General features: G+C 48.0%; 1 protein-coding gene across 1 annotated transcript in view; it reads right to left on the reverse strand.

Annotated features, from left to right (window-relative positions):
• The window catches only part of gab1 (GRB2-associated binding protein 1), a 77086-nt gene extending 54852 nt beyond the window's left edge, over positions 1–22234 (reverse strand). The window contains exons 1-2 of the mRNA XM_030787685.1: positions 21814–22234; positions 21574–21709 (exon numbers count right to left, since the gene is read on the reverse strand). Coding sequence (XP_030643545.1) covers positions 21574–21645 — 72 coding nt within the window. The 5' untranslated portion in view covers positions 21646–21709; positions 21814–22234. The remainder of the gene's footprint in view (positions 1–21573; positions 21710–21813) is intronic.
• Between the last annotated feature and the right edge of the window lie 824 nt (positions 22235–23058).

Consider the following 23058-nt stretch of genomic DNA (forward strand, 5'->3'; position numbering starts at 1 on the left):
CCATTAGAAATGACTCTCATTGATTCGACTGCTCGGCGTGGGCTGGATGGAGGAGGATGTCGTTTTGAATTGTTCCACGCCCTGCGGAGGGCCGAGGGGCCGGAGGAGAGGAGGTCAGGGGAGGACACAGCTCTCCATAAACACTCTGAAACCAGATCTCCACACTACTCCTCAGTGATGGCCACTCTAAATCACACAGCTGAGGGAGGGGCAACCCATCCCTTTCTGAACCACTTTCTGTAGTAAGAACAGACACAGCAGGAAACTCATTAGAGCCAGCTCAGCTGCATACTGGTCATACTGGTCATCTGGACACAACCCATTTGGAACTTGTTTAACTATCAAAATGGTCTGTGTTAAGAGTGTGGACAAGACGGCATAGGGACACAGGGCAAAGAGTCTTCACACCTCCACCCTGCACAGGTCAACACCCATGAATGAGACAAGAGGACTCTGAATCGAGAGAGAGAGAGAGTGTGTGTGTGTGTGTGTGCGAGAGTGTGTGTGTGTGTGTGTGTGTGTGAGTGTGTGTGTGTGTGTGTGTGAGTGTGTGTGTGTGTGTGTGTGTGTGTGTGTGTGAGTGTGTGTGTGTGTGTGTGTGTGTGTGTGTGTCTGTGTGTGTGTGAGTGTGTGTGTCTGTGTGTGTGTGAGTGTGTGTGTCTGTGTGTGTGTGTGTGTGAGTGTGTGTGTGTGTGTGTGTGTCATTGCTACTATGACAATACGCAGCCCTGGTCACAGCTGCCCTGAATAATGTGATTTGAGACCAATGCTGACCACACGAAATCACATTCAGCGCCCAGGGCAAGACTGACTGGAGCCAAATCCAATTAAAACACTCTATGAGCAGAGAGAGAGAGCGAGAGAGAGAGAGAGAGAGCGAGAGAGAGAGAGAGAGAGAGAGAGAGAGCGAGAGCGAGAGCGAGAGCGAGAGAGAGAGCGAGAGAGAGAGAGAGAGAGCGAGAGAGAGAGCAAGAGAGAGCAAGCGAGAGAGAGAGAGAGCGAGCGAGAGAGAGAGAGAGAGAGAGAGAATGGCACCATCCTTTACACACTTGCTCAGATAAGATTTTTTTTCTCTAAACATTGGCCCAGTGACACAGACCTGACACTGTCAGCCCGTTCTTCAAGACTGTCAGATTAACAAGACACACTCTCAACCCACGCATAATCTAGGCCTACGCATAATCTAGGCCCCCTCTGTATCTCAGAGACAATTCTGAACATCTTCTAAAAAGTCTCCTCATCCTCACTACTCACTACTCATCCTCATCCTCACTACTCATCCTCATCCTCACTACTCATCCTCACTACTCATCCTCATCCTCACTACTCATCCTCATCCTCATCCTCACTACTCATCCTCATCCTCACTACTGTGAAGGAACGGACAGGGAGTCCTCTGATGTTGGGGCAGGAAAGCACCATCTGAACGCCGTTGGTCTGAACACTGTTGGTCTGACTGTGCTCTCTTATTCTGATCCCATCTGTGTTCACACTCATCCACTCTCATCTCTGGCACTGTGACTGTGCTCTCTTATTCTGATCCCATCTGGGTTCACACTCATCCACTCTCATCTCTTTCACTGTGACTGTGCTCTCTTATTCTGATCCCATCTGTGTTCACACTCATCCACTCTCATCTCTGGCACTGTGACTGTGCTCTCTTATTCTGATCCCATCTGGGTTCACACTCATCCACTCTCATCTCTGGCACTGTGACTGTGCTCTCTTATTCTGATCCCATCTGGGTTCACACTCATCCACTCTCATCTCTGGCACTGTGACTGTGCTCTCTTATTCTGATCCCATCTGGGTTCACACTCATCCATTCTCAGTTTGGATTCAGAAAGACTGAAACGCGATTGTGCACCAGGTTAGTCTGAATGAAGGCACCTTTAGTGAAAGGTTGGACAGTTTTCTGCAAAGATCTCACCTCAGAACATCTACTCCCCGAATTACAAAATCAACGCATTGCAGTGATGAAAGACCACGACATACAGGTTAAACAGATTCGGAGAATTCAGATTCCGATTCAAATTCAGCTGCAGTTTTAGATTTCAGATCCAGGCTCCTTCTCCAATTAAACATTCTAAACAAACTGTTCTAAATGTTCTCAGTTCAAACTGATCAAATCTTGATTTTTGATCAGCCATATTTGCCCAGGACTGTTTGAAAAAAAACTTCAGATCCACAGACCATCATCCTCCACGGGCATGGTGTGTGTGTGTGTGTGTGTGTGAGAGGGTGATAGGACGTGTGATAAGAGAAAGATGAAGCATTACATCGTCTCTCTGCTGTACATGTTGCTAACAGACAGTGAGGATAGGCAGATTGTGTTGGCTGTGTAATGAAATCAAATCATTTCCAACTATTTTAGTTTCGTTTCTTTAAAACCCATCGCCTCTTGCGCAGTGCTTGTGTTTGCGAACAGACGTCTCTTATGTAATTTAAGTGTCGCCACATGACAGAACTTCTTCTTTTTAGTACCACATCTCCAGCTGCCACTCCACTGACAGTCACTCCACTGACAGTCACTCCACTGACAGACACTCCACTGACAGACACTCCACTGACAGACACTCCACTGACAGTCACTCCACTGACAGACACTCCACTGACAGACACCCCACTGACAGTCACTCCACTGACAGACACTCCACCGACAGACACTCCACCGACAGTCACTCCACCGACAGTCACTCCACCGACAGTCACTCCACCGACAGTCACTCCACTGACAGACACTCCACTGACAGACACTCCACTGACAGTCACTCCACCGACAGACACTCCACTGACAGACACTCCACTAACAGACACTCCACTGACAGACACTCCACTGACAGACACTCCACTGACAGTCACGCTCTAGCCTGGCTCTACAGGACCGGGCTTTACAGGACCGGGCTCTTCTTTGTAGGTTTTGCTTGTTTGTTCCACACACCACACACACACACACGAGGTTACACACCGCAGATGTGTGTGCAGGAAACGCGGGAGGAAAGTTCTTACTCTGTACTATGACTCTCCATCAATGTTCTGCCTTTAAGACTCTCAGTGGCTCTGACAACCCAGCTGACTGCAATGTGTTTAATCAGGGCAATTCATATCATCACAGCCAAAAAAAAACACCATCAGTGTGTTTATCAGGGAAATTCATATCACCACAACCAAAATAAAACACCATCAATGTGTTTATCAGGGCAATTCATATCACCACAACCAAAATAATACACCATCAATGTGTTTATCAGGGCAATTCATATCACCACAACCAAAATAAAACACCATCAATGTGTTTATCAGGGCAATTCATATCACCACAACCAAAATAAAACACCATCAATGTGTTTATCAGGGCAATTCATATCATCACAGCCAAAATAAAACACCATCAATGTGTTTATCAGGGCAATTCATATCATCACAGCCAAAATAAAACACCATCAATGTGTTTATCAGGGCAATTCATATCACCACAACCAAAATAAAACACCATCCATCACACAGCCCTTGTGTAAGTGTGCATGTGAGTCTGCTCTAGAAATGCTATTGGTCCGTTTGGACCGTGTGTATGCTTCTATTTGTGTGTGTGTGTGTGTGTGTGTGTGTGTGTGTGTGCGTGCGTGTATATGGGCATGTCTTGTACATAGTCTAAAGGCCAATGATTACGTTTCAGATCTATCAGCCAAATTCCGACAAAAATGAACTGATTCATCTGACCATGGTGAAAAAGAGTTTTGTCTTCAGGAGACAGTCCTGTGACATCAGGGGGCGGGGCTTTGCCCCTCCTTCATCTTCTCTCCACTCCTCTCCTCTTTCCCGCCATTACAGCTCTCTCTCTCTCTCCCCCTCTCCCTCTTTCTGTGTCTCTCTCCCTCTCTCTCTCTCTCTCTCTCTCTCCCTCTCTCTCTCTCTCTCTCTCTCCCTCTCTCTCTCTCTCTCTCCCTCCCTCTCTCTCTCTCTCTCTCCCTCTCTGTGTCTCTCTCTCCCTCTCTCTCTCTCTCCCTCTCTGTCTCTCTCTCTCCCTCTCTCTCTCTCTCCCTCTCTGTCTCTCTCTCTCTCTCTCTCTCTCTCTCTCTCTCTCTCTCTCTCTCTCTCTCTCCCTCTCTGTGTGTGTGTCTCTCTCTCTCTCTCTCTCTCTCTCTCTGTGTTGTTTACGAGGGCAGTGGTTTTATTGGCAGGAGAAGGTCAGCAGGGTGGCAGACTGCCTGTGTCATCCCCCCCCCCCCACCTTCCTTTTTTGGCTCTGAGAATCACAGGCCTTCGTCAGAGCAGCGTCCTTTGCATTCGACACATTCCGCTGGGTCGGCCAGCTCCCCTTCACATGACCAGAGAGCTGCCGGATGCTTCCACGGGCCAGAGCCCAAACAATCTGCTCTTTTTTAGCCTCTACACACACCAGAACCCCACAAACCCACACCAGAACCCCACAAACCCACACCGCAGACAAGATCCACACTCGCTAGCTATGCTGGCAAGGCGCAAAAACAAACGCACTTATGGCTAAACACAAATCAAATTGATAGCGCATTCTGAAAACAAAAAAAAAAAAATTTACAATACGAAATCAAATTCAGCCAATGAGAGAGTCCCTGTTCCTGACTGACTGCTTTACAGGCAGCTATAATCGAACCCTAACCCTAACCAAAAGCGACTCTGTAACGCTCCTCCAGGAGAACGCTCCCTATCTGCCCATGTTTTCATAAAGCTTAGCGTCTGTGAGAGCAGAGGAAAACAGCAGAACCTGGCAAAGTGAAATGAGTACAGGAACAGAGAGAAATGGCCTGTTTTATTAGAGTACAGAATGAGTTGCCTCTAGTTAAATATTTACGCTGGGTGTGTTAAATTAAAACCACAAGGCGCTAGACAAGTCTATCACTACAGTAGATGAATATTTAACACAAAGAGCCACTAGATTATCTCTCTCTCTCTCTCCCATAAGGTGGTCTACTACTGAGCCCAGCTGTGTATTAACCTGACTGATAAAACATTTGCAGTGTGTACATAAGCCCATCAACACAAACTCAATTCCAAGCCTGGACACACAAATGAAAATATTTTTCCAAAACCTGCAAGTCAAACGTCCTCTACGAAGTCTCACCAGCGTGGATCACACACAGGGTCTGCACTTCCATACAGACGTGAAGCATTGTTTGGCTTTGGATCAGTCAATCGGAACTTGATATCCACCACTTAAAATTCAGGTAGCGATACACGAGGTCCGGCAGAAACCGGTACAAAGCGATGGAATAAACTCTGAGAGGGGAAAATGGACACTCGGTCTTCTTCCAGAACTCCACATCACACTGAAGGCAGCCAGAGCTCACTGTTCGTGTGTGTTTCTCTCTCCTACGCGCACACACACACACACACACACACATAAAACCCACACACACACACACACACACATAAAAGCCACACATAGTATCTGTGTTGGCAAAGAGCCAGCTGATGGATAGAGAGAGTAGCACTGGAGCTGGAGGACACACACACACACACCCCTCTAATGCAATCACACACTATGACCACTGGACTCTCTCAGAGGACCCACACACACACACACACACACAGACACAGACACACACACACACAGACACACACGCACACACACACACACACACACACGCACATACAGACACACACAGACACACACAGAGACACACACACACACACACACACACACACAGACACACACACACACACACACACAGACACAGAGGGTGTGAGTGGGGGGAGGTGCATGGAGGCTCAGACAGTCTGGCAGTAACCTGAGAAATAACACGCGGTGGCAGCGGCATTTCGCAGCTTGTCCCCATCCCGCCCACTCCTTAACCCCACCCACCCCATCCAACTCTGCCCTGTCCATAACTCCGCCCATCCCAACTCTGACCACTCCACAACTCTGGCCGCTCTGCAGCCCAACACCCCCACCAACCTCCCCCACCCCGACTCCTCACTCACCCAACACCCCCACCAACCTCCCCCACCCCAACTCCTCACTCACCCCGACTCCTCACCCAACACCCCCACCAACCTCCCCCACCCCAACTCCTCACTCACCCAACACCCCCAACAACCTCCCCCACCCCGACTCCTCACTCGCCCAACACCCTCACCAACCTCCCCCACCCCGACTCCTCACTCGCCCAACACCCTCACCAACATCCCCCACCCCAACTCCTCACTCACCCAACACCCCCACCAACCTCCCCCACCCCGACTCCTCACTCGCCCAACACCCTCACCAACCTCCCCCACCCCAACTCCTCACTCACCCAACACCCCCACCAACCTCCCCCACCCCGACTCCTCACTCACTCAACACCCCCACCAACCTCCCCCACCCCGACTCCTCACTCACTCAACACCCCCACCAACCTCCCCCACCCCGACTCCTCACCCAACACCCCCACCAACCTCCCCCACCCCGACTCCTCACTCACCCAACACCCCCACCAACCTCCCCCACCCCGACTCCTCACTCGCCCAACACCCCCACCAACCTCCCCCACCCCAACTCCTCACTCACCCAACACCCCCACCAACCTCCCCCACCCCAACCCCTCACTCGCCCAACACCCTCACCAACCTCCCCCACCCCAACTCCTCACTCACCCAACACCCCCACCAACCTCCCCCAACCCCGACTCCTCACCCAACACCCCCACCAACCTCCCCCACCCCGACTCCTCACTCACTCAACACCCCCACCAACCTCCCCCACCCCGACTCCTCACCCAACACCCCCACCAACCTCCCCCACCCCGACTCCTCACCCACCAACCCCACCAACCTCCCCCACCCCAACTCCTCACTCACCCAACACCCCCACCAACCTCCCCCACCCCGACTCCTCACTCACCCAACACCCCCACCAACCTCCCCCACCCCAACTCCTCACTCACCCAACACCCCCACCAACCTCCCCCACCCCGACTCCTCACTCGCCCAACACCCCCACCAACCTCCCCCACCCCGACTCCTCACTCACCCAACACCCCCACCAACCTCCCCCACCCCGACTCCTCACTCGCCCAACACCCCCACCAACCTCCCCCACCCCGACTCCTCACTCGCCCAACACCCCCACCAACCTCCCCCACCTTGACTCCTCACCCAACACCCCCACCAACCTCCCCCACCCCAACTCCTCACTCACCCAACACCCCCACCAACATCCCCCACCCTGACTCCTCACCCAACACCCCCACCAACCTCCCCCACCCCGACTCCTCACCCAACACCCCCACCAACCTCCCCCACCCCGACTCCTCACTCACCCAACACCCTCACCAACCTAACCTAAGAGCTAACTAAGTAAGCTGATGCTACAACATAACCAGAAGGTAAGACAATGGAAGGGGAGGTGAAAAAGAGGAGTTAAGGAGAGGAGCACATTGAACTTGGAACCAGGACGACTGTATTGTGAACAGACAGCAGTAAATGACATGGCGTTGGCTGGCATGTGGCTGGCATGTGGTAGGCGTACACTGACCCTGCGTTGAGAAGGATCCACCACCATCCTGCTATGCTAACAACCTCAGTAACTTACTGGACTTACATAAATGAAACACCACACATCATGTTAGCACACCCTACTGTCTAAGTCTTTACCTGTTATGAAAATGAGCATAATTTCAGCAGTCATGTTTACATGTTGTGGTAAGTCAGTCACTGTAAGTGCAATACCATCTCCAGTGATGGGACTCACTCTGAACCAAAAAACAGCCCACGAAGCACTCAAAACACAGAAAACCCACGTGTCACTGTGGAGCACACCATCCAAACCCAAAACCAAAGCCTCCAATCTCTCAGCCCTCCAACCCCCGACTCCCACTCAACTTCATCAGCACCCACAGAGAACTCAACCCAGAATGCTCTGAGGCTCTGTGTCACGCCCCTCTGAGAGAGAGAGAGAGAGAGAGAGAGGGACAGACAGAGAGAGAGAGAAACAAAGAAACAAAGCCTTCTCTCTCTCTCTCTCTCTCTCTCTCTCTCTCCCCCTCTCTCCCTCCCTCTGGCCATCTGGTAGCCATCAGCAGTAGCTGCCCTGCAGTGGAGCAGGAAATGACTGCCACACCGTCCTCCAGCAGCAGGGAGCGTAACTACAGCGACTCAGCCCAGACGGAGGAGCCACCTATCACAAAGAGACAGAGGGAGCAAGAGGGAGAGAGAAAAGGGGCCCCTGCATTCCTGCCTACTGATGCCAAGAGCTCAGAAACACTGTGTCTATCTACAAGTGTGGGGTTTTTGTGTGTGTGTGTGTGTGTGTGTGTGTGTGTTTGTGATTGCATGCGTGTATGTAAGTTTGTGATTGTGTGTGTGTGTGTGTGTGTGTGTGTGTGTGTATGTAAGTGTTTGACTGTGTGTAAGTGTGTGATTGTGTGCGTGTATGTAAGTGTGTGTGGGTGTGTGTGTGTGTCTGTGTGTGTGTGTGTGTGTGTGTGTGTGCGTTCTCTGTTATCCACTTTGTCAGAGAAAGTCATATTTAGAGAATCGGCATCTTTGCGACAAAACATACCTGTGATACATGTGTGAGAGAGAGTGTGAGAGTGTGTGTGAGAGAGAGTGTGAGAGTGTGTGTGAGAGAGAGTGTGTGTGTGTGTAGTGTGTGTGTTTGTGATTTGTGAAAACATACCTGTGATACATGTGTGAGTGTGTGTGAGAGTGTGTGTGTGAGAGAGAGAGTGTGTGTGTGTAGTGTGTGTGTTTGTGATTTGTGAAAACATACCTGTGATACATGTGCGAGTGTTTGTGAGAGTGTGTGTGTGTAGTGTGTGTGTTTGTGATTTGTGAAAACATACCTGTGATACATGTGTGAGTGTGTGTGAGAGTGTGTGAGAGTGTGTGTGTGTGAGAGTGTGTGTGTGTGTGTAGTGTGTGTGTTTGTGATTTGTGAAAACATACCTGTGATACATGTGCGAGTGTTTGTGAGAGTGTGTGTGTGTGTAGTGTGTGTGTTTGTGATTTGTGAAAACATACCTGTGATACATGTGTGAGTGTGTGTGAGAGTGTGTGTGTGTGTGTGTAGTGTGTGTGTTTGTGATTTGTGAAAACATACCTGTGATACATGGACTACCGAAATATAGCAGGATTTCCAACGCTCTGTGTGCAGCTTCTCTGGCCTTTGACCTTTCCCCTTTTCCACGCATCCGTGACACGGCCAGATCAGCCCCAGAGAAGAAAACGCTAACGCTAACGCTAACGCCAACACTAACGCTAACGCCAACGCTGAGACCAGCTGTAATGTCAGGTTCCTGTGACTCCTGGAGTCAAAGTGAACAGTCACGCGCAGAAACAGACCAGCGTTATCTTATGTCAACAGTCTGAGGAAACGCTGGGTCAACACTGACCAGGTTCACCTGGACGTCCCATGCTCTTAATGTCAATGTTATTAAACCGACTGAGTGATAAATAACTGACATTTATTCCACTCCAATTATTCCCCATTACTGGCTTGTGACAGGTAACAAACCCCAGCAACAGTTTCAGCAACTAGAATTCATTTACATTAGAGACTCCATGTTGTTCAAGCAAAAACCTGAATTCAGTTACAACAGTGTGTAGTGGCTCACAGTGACTCGTATGGGCACCTGTGCACTTCCATCACAATGTAAATGTTCTGTGTGTCAGATTTATACAGCCCCCTGAATGTGCTGTGCATCTGATTTATACAGCCCTCTGAATGTGTTGTGTCACATTTATAAGGCCCCCTGAATGTGCTGTGTCAGGTTTATACAGCCCCCTGAATGTGCTGTGTCAGTTAACTGGATCACTTAAAATGTCCTGAAGTGCCGTGCAATCTCCACCACAGATGGATTAACAGGGCTTCAGTCAAACTGATCTGTCAGGGGTTCTCCCCATCTATCCTGAGAATAGGAAAAGTACATGACTGTTCAAATACCACATACACTCAAAGAGAGCACATCTGTTTACAGAAGCACTCTGCAGGCAAACCCTGGCAGGACAACAGCCTGCAAACAGCTCCAGCCTGTTTCAAACGGAACAGTTTTTTCCTGTTACCACGACAAGCACTGACTCCATAAGGCTAGGTGTTTTCTGGAGACCCTGACAATAACCCACCTTGACCTAAATTCGGTCTTTTGTTCCGACACCAACAACCGAGCCTGGTGCTCTTTATCCAAGCGAAGGACTGAGGTGGAAAGCAACAGGTCAGTGGGAAAGTATGTGTGTCAGTCAGATAGTGTTACATGACAGAATGTGGCACTGGTACCACCGTTTACTGAAGCATCACATGGTCCAGATATGTGAAATATTTCACAATTACACGTGAAGTTTTAATGTCAGTTTGACTGACTTTGGCCTTCACTTTTTAATAGGCCAAACTGTCTTTCACAGTGTCATTATAATGAGACATAATGAGATAAAAAGTTAGAATTTTCAGATGAGATTTGTTATTCCTGCGTCAAGTGCATGTGGTTAATGTTAAGTGTCTGGGGGTCGTGTTCAGTGCGTGTGTGTATGGGTAGTGTTCAGTGTGTGTCTGCCTGTCTCTGTGTGTGCGTGTGTGTATGGGCAGTGTTCAGTGCGTGTGTGTGGGGGTAGTGTTCAGTGCGTGTGTGTGGGGGTAGTGTTCAGTGCGTGTGTGTGGGCAGTGTTCAGTGCGTGTGTGTGGGCAGTGTTAAGCGCATGTGTGTATGGGCAGTGTTAAGCGCGTGTGTGTATGGGCAGTGTTAAGCGCGTGTGAGTAAGGGCAGTGTTCAGTGCGTGTGAGTAAGGGCAGTGTTCAGTGCGTGTGTGGGGGTAGTGTTCAGTGTGTGTGAGTATGGGCAGTGTTCAGTGCGTGTGAGTATGGGCAGTGTTCAGTGCGTGTGAGTATGGGCAGTGTTCAGTGCGTGTGAGTATGGGCAGTGTTCAGTGCGTGTGTGTGGGCAGTGTTCAGTGCGTGTGTGTGGGTAGTGTTCAGTGCGTGTGAGTATGGGCAGTGTTCAGTGCGTGTGAGTATGGGCAGTGTTAAGCGCGTGTGTGTATGGGCAGTGTTCAGTGCGTGTGAGTATGGGCAGTGTTAAGCGCGTGTGAGTAAGGGCAGTGTTCAGTGCGTGTGAGTATGGGCAGTGTTCAGTGCGTGTGAGTATGGGCAGTGTTCAGTGCGTTTGTGGGGGGGTAGTGTTCAGTGCATGTGTGGGGGTAGTGTTCAGTGACATGTTAGGCAGTAACTTCATGCACTGAGACACATTATTCCTGGATTACATAAACCACAGTTCAACAGACAACACATGTTAAACTGTCAAATACACAAGTCCACATATTTCACACCAAAACAGGCCCTCAACAATGACTACATTCAAAGTGATTTCTCGTAATAATTACTATTTCATAAAAAAGAACTCTAGTAATAATTTTTATTTCATTACATAGAGTAATCAGAATAATTACTTTTTCATTCAAAAGAATTTCTGGTAGTAATTACCATTTCATTAAAAACAGATTTGATGGTAATGACTGTTTCATGAAAAGGAGCTCTCATATGTTGACTGTGTAATGAAGCGTTAGAAGCTTTCTCTGAGTGTGGGGCTGATGTTTTGTAAGCAGTACTTGGCAGAGTGGTGCAGTGGATGTAATTAGCTTGCGCGATCATGCGACTACATAACTCAAGCTAACATCTAACGAAGAGTTCATACAGGGAGCAAGATGCAGCCAACAACACTGCAAACAACTCCAGACTTTCCCTCATGCACTACTGCTGCACTGTGTGTTTTAGATGTGCAAAGACAAACAGAGTATAAAGAGAGAGAGAGACAGAGAGAGACTGAGAGAGAGAGACTGAGAGAGAGACAGAGAGAGGGTGTGTGTGTGTCTGTGTACTATTTTTTGCCTCTGTTTAAAAGGCCGTAGTTCCCAGCCTGAAGGCCTCTAGAGAGCAGTGTTGTGTGTGCATGACTTGAAACTGCAAAGAACCACAGGAATCCTACACACACACACACACACACACACACACACAACTGCCCCAGTGACAAAACCAAACCTCTCAGCAGTCGCACACTGCTGGGTGAACAGAGAGACAGACAGAAACAGAGAGACACAGACAGACAGATACAGAGACAGACAGAAACAGAGAGACACAGACAGACAGACAGAGGCAGAGACGGAGAGAGAGAATTGAAAATGTTGGAATCCACAGCTGTCAAACACACAGTTGAACCTAAATCTGGGTTTGACACCGCTGGGTGCCGGCAGTCCAGCCTCGGGCCCGGGTCAGCTCGGGCCTGGGTCGGCTCGGGCCCGGGTCAGGCTGCTTTTTCACTCTGTCTCTGGCACTGTGCCCAGGGAGGAAGATCACTTTTCCGGCCACGTAAACAAACAAGCCAAAACGTTAGTTGTGCAGGACACGTCGCCCTGGCCGCGCTCGGAACGGACAGACAGGCAAAAACGTCCTGCATCCTTCATGAAGGAGAGAGCAGGCAGACAAGCCCTGCGCCTCCCTGCTCCTCCCTGTTCACAGTGTGTGCAATCACAGAGATTTAAATCTTTACATTTAAATCCATTTCCAGAGAGAAAGAAAGAGAGAGAGCGAGAGAGAGGGAGAGAGAGAATGAAGAGAAACAAATATAAAAGCCAGAAGGTGTACGTAACCAGGCCTGCACCCATTCCACAGCCCTGACCCTGACTAATGCCAACCAGTCTGCACACAAACGCTGGACTGCTCCAGTCTTCCTGTCTGTCTGTCTGTCTGTCTGCAGTCTTCCTGTCTGTCTGTCTGTCTGTCTGTCTGTCTGCAGTCTTCCTGTCTGTCTGTCTGTCTGTCTGTCTCCAGTCTTCCTGTCTGTCTGTCTGTCTGTCTGTCTGTCTGTCTGCAGTCTTCCTGTCTGTCTGTCTGTCTGTCTGTCTGCAGTCTTCCTGTCTGTCTGTCTGTCTCCAGTCTTCCTGTTTGTCTGTCTGTCTGCAGTCTTCCTGTCTGTCTGTCTGTCTGTCTCCAGTCTTCCTGTCTGTCTGTCTGTCTGCAGTCTTCCTGTCTGTCTGTCTGTCTGTCTGCAGTTTTCCTGTTTGTCTGTCTGTCTCCAGTCTTCCTGTCTGTCTGTCTGTCTGTCTGCAGTTTTCCTGTTTGTCTGTCTGTCTCCAGTCTTCCTGTCTGTCTGTCTGTCTGTCTGTCTGTCTGCAGTCTTCCTGTCTGTCTGTCTGTCTGCAGTCTTCCTGTCTGTCTGTCTGTCTCCAATCTTCCTGTCTGTCTGCAGTCTTCCTGCCTGTCTGTCTGTCTGCCTGTCTGCAGTCTTCCTGTCTGTCTGTCTGCAGTCTTCCTGTCTGTCTGCCTGTCTGCAGTCTTCCTGTCTGTCTGTCTGTCTGTCTGCAGTCTTCCTGTTTGTCTGTCTGTCTCCAGTCTGTCTGTCTGTCTGTCTGTCTGCAGTCTTCCTGCCTGTCTGTCTGTCTGTCTGTCTGTCTGTCTGCAGTCTTCCTGTCTGTCTGTCTGTCTGTCTGTCTGTCTGCAGTCTTCCTGTCTGTCTGCAGTCTTCCTGTCTGTCTGTCTGCAGTCTTGTTGTTTGTTTCAGGTTTTGGGTGGGTTGGGAGCAGATTGAAATAAATTATTTAATTAATGACCAAAAATGAAAAGACATCTCGCCGCTCAGGCCAAGTGTTCTACTGCATCCATACTGTAAACACACACACACTCCACCTATACTGTAAACACACACACACACACACACACTCACTCCACCTATACTATGAACACACACACACACACACTCCACCTATGCTGTAAACACACACACACACACACACTCCACCTATACTATAAACACACACACACACACACACACACCCCTATACTGTAAACACACTCCACCTATACTGTAAACACACACATACACTCCACCTATACTGTAAACACACACACACCCCCCCACCTATACTGTAAACACACACACACCTATACTGTAAACACACACACACTCACAGCATCTATACTGTGAACACACACACACACACACACACACACACACACAGCATCTATACTGTAAACACACACACACAGCATCTATACTGTAAACACACACACACAGCATCTTTACTGTAAACACACACACACACACACCCAGCGTCTATACTGTAAACACACACACACACACACACACACACACACACACACACACACACAGCATCTATACCGTAAACACACACACACAGCATCTATACTGTAAACACACACACACAGCATCTATACTGTAAACACACACACACTCACAGCATCTATACTGTAAACACACACACACACAGCATCTATACTGTAAACACACACACACACACACACACACACACACACACACACACACACAGCATCTATACTGTAAACACACACACACAGCATCTATACTGTAAACACACACACACACACCCAGCGTCTATACTGTAAACACACACACACACACACACACACACACACACACACACACACACACACAGCATCTATACTGTAAACACACACACACTCATAGCATCTATACTGTAAACACACACACACAGCATCTATACTGTAAACACACACACACACAGCATCTATACTGTAAACACACACACAGCATCTATACTGTAAACACACACACACACACACACAGCATCTATACTGTAAACACACACACAGCATCTATACTGTAAACACACACACACACACACACACAGCATCTATACCACAAACACACATACATGCAGATCTCTACTGTAATCATACACACGCCCACACACGCCCACACACACACACACACACACACACACACACACAGCACTGCTATTGGTCTGGCTCAGGCTGGTGAGGAAGAGAGGCATGTGAGGGGGGAGGGGGGAGGGGGGGGGTCATTCAAAAGCCTGAAGTGGTCCATCTGGAGGGGGAGTGGTCCATCTGGAGGGGGGTGGTCCATTCAAAGAGGGAGTGGTCTTTTCAGAGAGGGAGTGGTCTATTCAAAAGGGAAGTGGTCTGTTTCAACGTCGGAGAGGCCTGTTGTCTGACCCAGACATGATGTTTATCAGAGAGCCCTTTTAACAATGTTCTGTCTCAGCCTGTGCCTGTAGCCCAGTGAGACAGTCAGAGCTTCACATCAGAGCAGAGATCCACAGAGCTGAACCTGAGTGAGGACAGACAGCGAATTTGAGCTTTTAGCAAAACTAACTACTCCCAACCCACAGTCTGATGGCGGAGTAGCATGAGGCAGGTTTGTGTTAGGGTCGTATGAGGCAGGTTTGCGTTAGAGTCGTATGAGGCAGGTCTGCGTTAGGGTTGTATGAGGCAGGTTTGTGATACGGTCGTATGAGGCAGGTTTGCGTTAGGGTCGTACGAGGCAGGTTTGTGATACGGTCGTATGAGGCAGGTTTGTGATACGGTCATATGAGGCAGGTTTGCGTTAGGGTCATATGAGGCGGATTTGTGTTACACCCGTGCGAGACAGGTTTGCGTTAGGGTCGTATGAGGCAGGTTTGCGTTAGGGTCATATGAGGCAGGTTTGTGATACGGTCATATGAGGCAGGTTTGCGTTAGGGTCGTACGAGGCAGGTTTGCGTTAGGGTCATATGAGGCAGGTTTGTGATACGGTCATATGAGGCAGGTTTGCGATACGGTCATATGAGGCAGGTTTGCGTCAGGGTCATATGAGGCAGGTTTGCGTTAGGGTCATATGAGGCAGGTTTGTGTTAGGGTCATATGAGGCAGGTTTGTGTTAGGGTCATATGAGGCAGGTTTGTGATACGGTCGTATGAGGCAGGTTTGCGTTAGGGTCGTATACGGCAGGTTTGTGATACGGTCATATGAGGCAGGTTTGCGTTAGGGTCGTATGAGGCAGGTTTGTGTTACGGTCGTATGAGGCAGGTTTGTGTTAGGGTCGTATGAGGCAGGTTTGTGATACGGTCATATGAAGCAGGTTTGCGTTAGGGTCATATGAGGCAGGTTTGTGTTAGGGTCATATGAGGCAGGTTTGTGATACGGTCATATGAGGCAGGTTTGTGATACAGTCATATGAGGCAGGTTTGCGTTAGGGTCGTATGAGGCAGGTTTGTGATACGGTCGTATGAGGCAGGTTTGTGTTAGGGTCGTATGAGGCAGGTTTGTGATACGGTCATATGAGGCAGGTTTGCGTTAGGGTCATATGAGGCAGGTTTGTGTTAGGGTCATATGAGGCAGGTTTGCGATACGGTCATATGAGGCAGGTTTGTGTTACGGTCGTAAGAGGCAGGTTTGTGATACGGTCATATGAAGCAGGTTTGTGTTACGGTCGTAAGAGGCAGCATTGCCAGTGAGCGACTCTATTTCCCCTTCAACATCCCGCTAACAGGAACATCTATATGGTCAGTTACACAACATATTCTCCTAAAAGTGACATCTGGCATTTTCTGAGAAGCAACAAGAAAGCTCAAACGCAAAGGGATGATTTTCAGCACGGAAATCATGACCAGCTCCGGTCTACGACACCCCAGCCCCTGCAACATCTCTCTCTCACACACACAAACAAAAGTTTTCAAAAGCTCATAAGACAAAGACACTTGAAAAGCAGTTTTACACTTTAAATGATCATTTACACGTCTTCAGATTTGGAGTTTCACAATGTGCTTGTCCACACATCACAGGATTGCACAAGTCCGCAGGCAAGAAAGAAGAAGTCGGCTGCATCAGACGGAAAATGCTACGTTGATAAAAAGAGCCCACAGAGACACAGCTCCCCATGCTGTTGGATTTCGATTTGGGAAATAAAACCAGCTCCAGTGAGTAAGTGAGCACTCGTGATCTTCACAAGACGTGTCCAAACGTCAGCTTAGGACACGAGAATAAACAGTAAACAGCTGCGTTTGATGAAGCACTCCATACCACCACTTATGAATGGAAGTGCCCTGATATGTATGTCAGTGAGGGACGACCCACTCTGTGCATTGCGAAAGATTTCTACAGAAGTAAAAACAGAGATGACAGTGATGTCCGAAAGGAAGCTTTGGAACCTTCCATGGAACAGAACATTCAGCCGTAACCAGTCTCAAACTGTCAGTCGTAACCAGTCTCAAACATTCAGTCGTAACCAGTCTCAAACTGTCAGTCATAACCAGTCTCAAACTGTCAGCCGTAACCAGTCTCAAACTGTCAGTCCTAACCAGTCTCAAACTGTCAGTCCTAACCAGTCTTAAACATTCAGTCGTAACCAGTCTCAAACTGTCAGTCCTAACCAGTCTCAAACTGTCAGCCGTAACCAGTCTCAAACTGTCAGTCGTAACCAGTCTTAAACATTCAGTCGTAACCAGTCTCAAACTGTCAGCCGTAACCAGTCTCAAACTGTCAGCCGTAACCAGTCTCAAACTGTCAGCCGTAACCAGTCTCAAACTGCCAGTCGTAACCAGTCTCAAACTGTCAGTCGTAACCAGTCTTAAACATTCAGTCGTAACCAGTCTCAAACTGTCAGTCCTAACCAGTCTCAAACTGTCAGCCGTAACCAGTCTCAAACTGTCAGCCGTAACCAGTCTCAAACTGCCAGTCGTAACCAGTCTCAAACTGCCAGTCGTAACCAGTCTCAAACTGTCAGTCGTAACCAGTCTTAAACATTCAGTCGTAACCAGTCTCAAACTGTCAGCCGTAACCAGTCTCAAACTGTCAGCCGTAACCAGTCTCAAACTGTCAGTCGTAACCAGTCTCAAACTGTCAGTCCTAACCAGTCTCAAACTGTCAGTCGTAACCAGTCTCAAACTGTCAGCCGTAACCAGTCTCAAACTGTCAGTCGTAACCAGTCTCAAACTGTCAGTCCTAACCAGTCTCAAACTGTCAGCCGTAACCAGTCTCAAACTGTCAGTCGTAACCAGTCTCAAACTGTCAGTCCTAACCAGTCTCAAACTGTCAGTCGTAACCAGTCTCAAACTGTCAGTCCTAACCAGTCTCAAACTGTCAGTCGTAACCAGTCTCAAACTGTCAGTCCTAACCAGTCTCAAACTGTCAGCCGTAACCAGTCTCAAACTGTCAGTCGTAACCAGTCTCAAACATTCAGTCGTAACCAGTCTCAAACATTCAGTCTTAATCAATAAGAGTTTCAGTTCCCAGCATGCTGCCTATTTCCCCAACAATATCAGAAGGACGTCTCCTTCAGTCATTTCATCCTAGGTGGCCCCTTGTCCCTTTAACCCAGTGTCTCCATGGTAACGAGGGGAAGCGGCGGGAAAGTGCTGAGAGTGCAGCCAGCTGAGCTGACTCCAGAAAACACAGCACAGACAGAGAACAGCCAGTTCCTGCTCTCACACACTCTACTGAGGCCTGACTGTCTGTCTCTAGATAACATCTCCATCAGGATTACAATGGGAGGGGCACAGAGAGAGAGGGGGAGAGAGGTAGAGAGAGAGAGAGAGAGAGAGAGAGAGAGAGAGAGAGAGAGGAAGAGGAAGAGAGATTCAAGGTTCCAAAAATTTTACAGAATTGTTATGTCATGTGACAAACAGTCCTTTACACACACACCCTTTTGGTCTTACTCTGGCGCACGCACACACACACAATGGTCCCTTACACACTGTCTCTCTCACACTCACACACAACCCCCATCACCCACCCTCGGCCCAAATAATCTTTATCAAATTCTCCATCAGGGCTGAAATGTCTCTCCTTTGGGATTCCAAAGGCATCAGTCAAATGACCTGTTTGTAAAGCATCAGGTTGCAGGTAGATACACCACTCAATCCAAACCGAACCATACAATATGACTATCTTCACACACACAGTCCGGCAGGTGTGTGTCCGCTCACTGGGCTTGTGGCACAGACACTAACCCAGACCCTGGAGTTGACCCAGCCCAGGCCTCAGAACAGAACAAACCCGACAGAACACCGTCCATCAGCTGCAGCAAAAGCAGTCTGGTACTAATCAGCCACTTCTACGGCACCATGTGATACTGCAAGACCAATCTGTTCCCGTTTACACACTCCAGGACAGAGAGAGAGAGAGAGAGAGAGAGAGAGAGAGGGAGAGAGAGAGCGAGCAGGAGGAAGACACAGAGCGAGGGAGAGCGAGAGAAAGAGGGAGGGTGCGAGAGAGAGGACAATTACTGATGGTGAAGAAAGCAGCCATTCACATCGGTGCTGACTGGAGAGGAGGGAAACCCAGCTCTGGGTCTGACTCCACAGGCAGAGCTACAAAAAACAGTCCCAAAGTTCTGATCCACTTCCACACTGCAACCCTGACCAAGTCAAAGCTGCTGATTCAATCAATCAGTCTGTGTGTGGAAAAACACATCTAGCTCTGTGTCTTGTGTTCTCTTCATGAGAGAGGAACCAGTCTGTAAGTGTTATCTCTGATTTTTGGACCACATTTTCACAGACACTCCACCCGCACAGACTTCAGCTCTCTCAGCGTCTGTGCCATTTACACTCACAGCAACCAACAGCCCAGACCGAGAGAGAGAGAGAGTGAGAGAGAGAGGGAGAGAGAGAGAGAGAGAGAGAGAGGCGGGGAGAGAGAGAGAGAAAGAGAAACAGAGAGAGAAAGAAACAGAGGGAGAGAGGGGGGGAGAAGGGGAGGGAAAAAGAGAGAGAGAGAACAGTAGCACTTGTGAAAATGTGTCTCCACAGTGCACAAACTAGTGCTAACAGTAGTGGTGCTAACAGTAGTGGTGCTTTCCCACAATCCCACAGGAAAACACAAGCAGGTCTACAGCATCTCCCCCAAACATCCACGAGCTTTTCTGTCAGTCCAAAGGGTCAAAGCAAAATGCTGGAAATTCTTTATTACCATAGCAACTAATGAACTAAATATAAATTACATAAAGTGAAGTATAAGGATTGGATCAAAACACACAATAGCCATTGCACATCTGCGATAGAAAAAAATGAAATAACGGTCTAGTTTTCCACGACGCTTGTGCTTAGCAGAGCTGTACAACATTGGATCAGTCTGTGGATACGAGATGAGAGCACCAGTCAGTATGATTTCACCACAGATTCCAGGTGGATATCAGAGTCAGTCAGTACGATTTCACCACAGATTCCAGGTGGATATCAGAGTCAGTCAGTATGATTTCACCACAGATTCCAGGTGGATATCAGAGTCAGTCAGTACGATTTCACCACAGATTCCAGGTGGATATCAGAGTCAGTCAGTATGATTTCACCGCAGATTCCAGGTGGATATCAGAGTCAGTCAGTACGATTTCACCGCAGATTCCAGGTGGATATCAGAGTCAGTCAGTATGATTTCACCACAGATTCCAGGTGGATATCAGAGTCAGTCAGTACGATTTCACCACAGATTCCAGGTGGATATCAGAGTCAGTCAGTATGATTTCACCACAGATTCCAGGTGGATATCAGAGTCAGTCAATATGATTTCACCACAGATTCCAGGTGGATATCAGAGTCAGTCAGTATAATCTCCAGGGCTGTGGAGTCGGAGTCAGAGGCAAAATTGGGTTTGTGGAGTCGGAGTTGGTGGTACCATAAATTGAGGAGTCGGGGTTTTGCGTACTGACTCCACAGCCCTGATGATTCCATCACAGATTACAGGTGGATATCAAACTCCCCCCACAGTTTACCAACACACAAACCTGTTGTCTAATTCATCTTTGACAAAATGGGTCCCTTAGTGATCAGTTGTCTTGGTAACAAACCAGAAGGCAGCAGTACAAAGCACTGCCCAAACTCTGCAGAGTGAAAATATTACTGACAATGCAATTACCAGTTCTACGAAAAAATCACTCACTCTCTGCGTCTGGAGCCAATGAACCTTCAGTAAATTAAACTGGGCTCACTTCAAACTCTACCCAAATCTTCTAACGCAACCTGTAAAATTTCACTAATGAACATAGAACTCTGGTACAGTACCAGTCAGAGCACACACGGTTTCATCTGAGCAGCAACTCTGTGATTTGAGGGAAAGTGTTCTGCTTACATGCATAGGGGCATGGCTGTCTGGGGTCAAAGGTCTTGTCTCTTACTCAGAACATGTAATCTCAACACAAACAAGTTGACCCATTTTGCAGGTCTTCAAAACAAACATCATCTTTACTTCACACTTATATCAATATCAGAAACAGACAAAATCAGGTGAAAAGTGATACTCTACTGAAGAAAACAAAGAAGGAATTTCTGTGTTTTCCTATGAGGCCTCTTAAACTCAGCTACCAGGCAATCACATCTTAATCCCGGGGCCTAGCGAATATTTCATCGTATAATCTTAAGATTATCAGTCAAAGCGCAGATAAAGTGTTTGGGTCCGTGCTATGCACAGCGGAGGGCTATAGACCATGACTATACAAACGGGGATTTTTGCGGGGTCCTCCCACCCCCTTACAGAAGAATGTGAGTGTCATGCTTCCTCGAGGGCGTTTTGAAAGTGCACAGTATTGTATAATATTTGCGTCCACAACAACCCGAGCAGTGAACGCTTCGAACTCTCAAGTCAACGAGTTTGCGCACACACACACTCCCACCATGATTTTGAGCAAAGAAACGCGATATGGGAGCTATTTGTAGTTCGTCAGCACCCGAAGTTACAAGACAGACACGCAGTGACTGAATCACGGTTTGTGACAAAGGACAGATATTTGACAGCACAGATTTGCATGAAGACCGCGACCGCAGCCTGCGGTCTTTCGGTAAAATAAATACTATACTTACATAACGTCTCAACTTTTTTTCTGGTGGAGACTTTCTTAACCAGCCCGAACATACCACATCCCCTCCGCTCATCTTGTCTTGTTTTTTGTTTTTCTGAACCGTGGACAGATTTGTTTTATACGTTTGAAGCGCGGACCTGCAAAAATATTGACAAAACAGAAGATAAGTGATGTGTTTAACAAAGTTACAAACGCTGCGTAATTTTGGAAATGTCGATAACAAATTCAGTAGCAAAAATACCGTCACTCCTCCCTTCCAAACAGTCCACACGGCTTCCCGACAGCGACACTTGAAAACGCTAACTCTTCAGGATTCAGTAGTTTCCTTCTCGCGTGAGACAAATATCAAACAATATATATCCAAACCAGGGATCGACCGCGTTTTCGGTCTTAATCTGAACACTTTATGCAGGTGTGAAATATTTCGCGGTTTTCGTTTTCCAGGCAAGAACTGCAACGAGGCAGTTCGCGAGAGTGACACTCGCCAAGTTCGACGTAAGTGTACGGATTGCTTAACTCACTTATTTTAAAGTCGAACAAACCATTTCGACCGAAAACAAACAGAGATTTCGTTCGTTTGCCGAACACATCCTTGTTATTATTACTTGCAACACACGGAGATGGTATTATTTCTCAAAAAGACTTCTCCTTTCGTCGACATTCCCTCTAGTTTCACTCCCCCACGGCTCCCTGATGATTGACATGCATAAGCGTCGATACTTTCCCCAAACTCAACCTCCTCCTTTGGACTAGAGAGGGAGGGAGACGAGAGAAAGAAAAAAATAAAGGAATACCAATTACATCATGGGAAATGTAGTCTTCAGTTTCAACACAATAGACCGAAACTCTGGCATTACGCGGAGTGGAAAAGGGGTGTCTATTGTAGAGAACTGTACAATCAAACCTCACTCATATGCTGAGGCTTGATTTGATCAGAATCATATGGTTGATTAAGTAAGAAAAAATGCTTTTGGAGGAGGACTTCACGCCCTGCATGTTAATAGTTCCGCGTAAACTACATTTACCAGCATGCAACCTTGCAATGCCTGCCTGGGAATGCCGACCACAAGTTTCATAAAGGGAAATATTTATCTTTTTTGTTACAGCGAAACAATGTGACGCTACACACCTCAGTATTGCAAAGACCCAGTTAAAGACGGGGTACCGTAATGATGAATTTGAGTTCTTTTAGTTTAAGTGTGCACTTGAATTCTTTGGCGCGACTTTCATTGTCGTCCGGTAATTAAATTCCTTGCTCATCCGTAAAAAAGGGCCAAAGAGAGTGAGTCCGGTAGAGGGGGTGGAGGGGAGGAGAAGTCTGGTATGTGGAGAATGTCATTGTAATGGTAAACGGTTTCTCCAACTCGTCAACAGAACTGAGTCCATGGAATCCACACATGACCAAACTGTTAAATGACTTGCTGACATCCGCACTATATTCTGTTCGTAAACCGCTGGATAACAGGGTCTCTGGCACAGAGAGACG

The sequence above is a fragment of the Chanos chanos genome, chromosome 11 (assembly GCF_902362185.1).
Source record: "Chanos chanos chromosome 11, fChaCha1.1, whole genome shotgun sequence".
Lineage (NCBI taxonomy): Eukaryota > Metazoa > Chordata > Actinopteri > Gonorynchiformes > Chanidae > Chanos > Chanos chanos.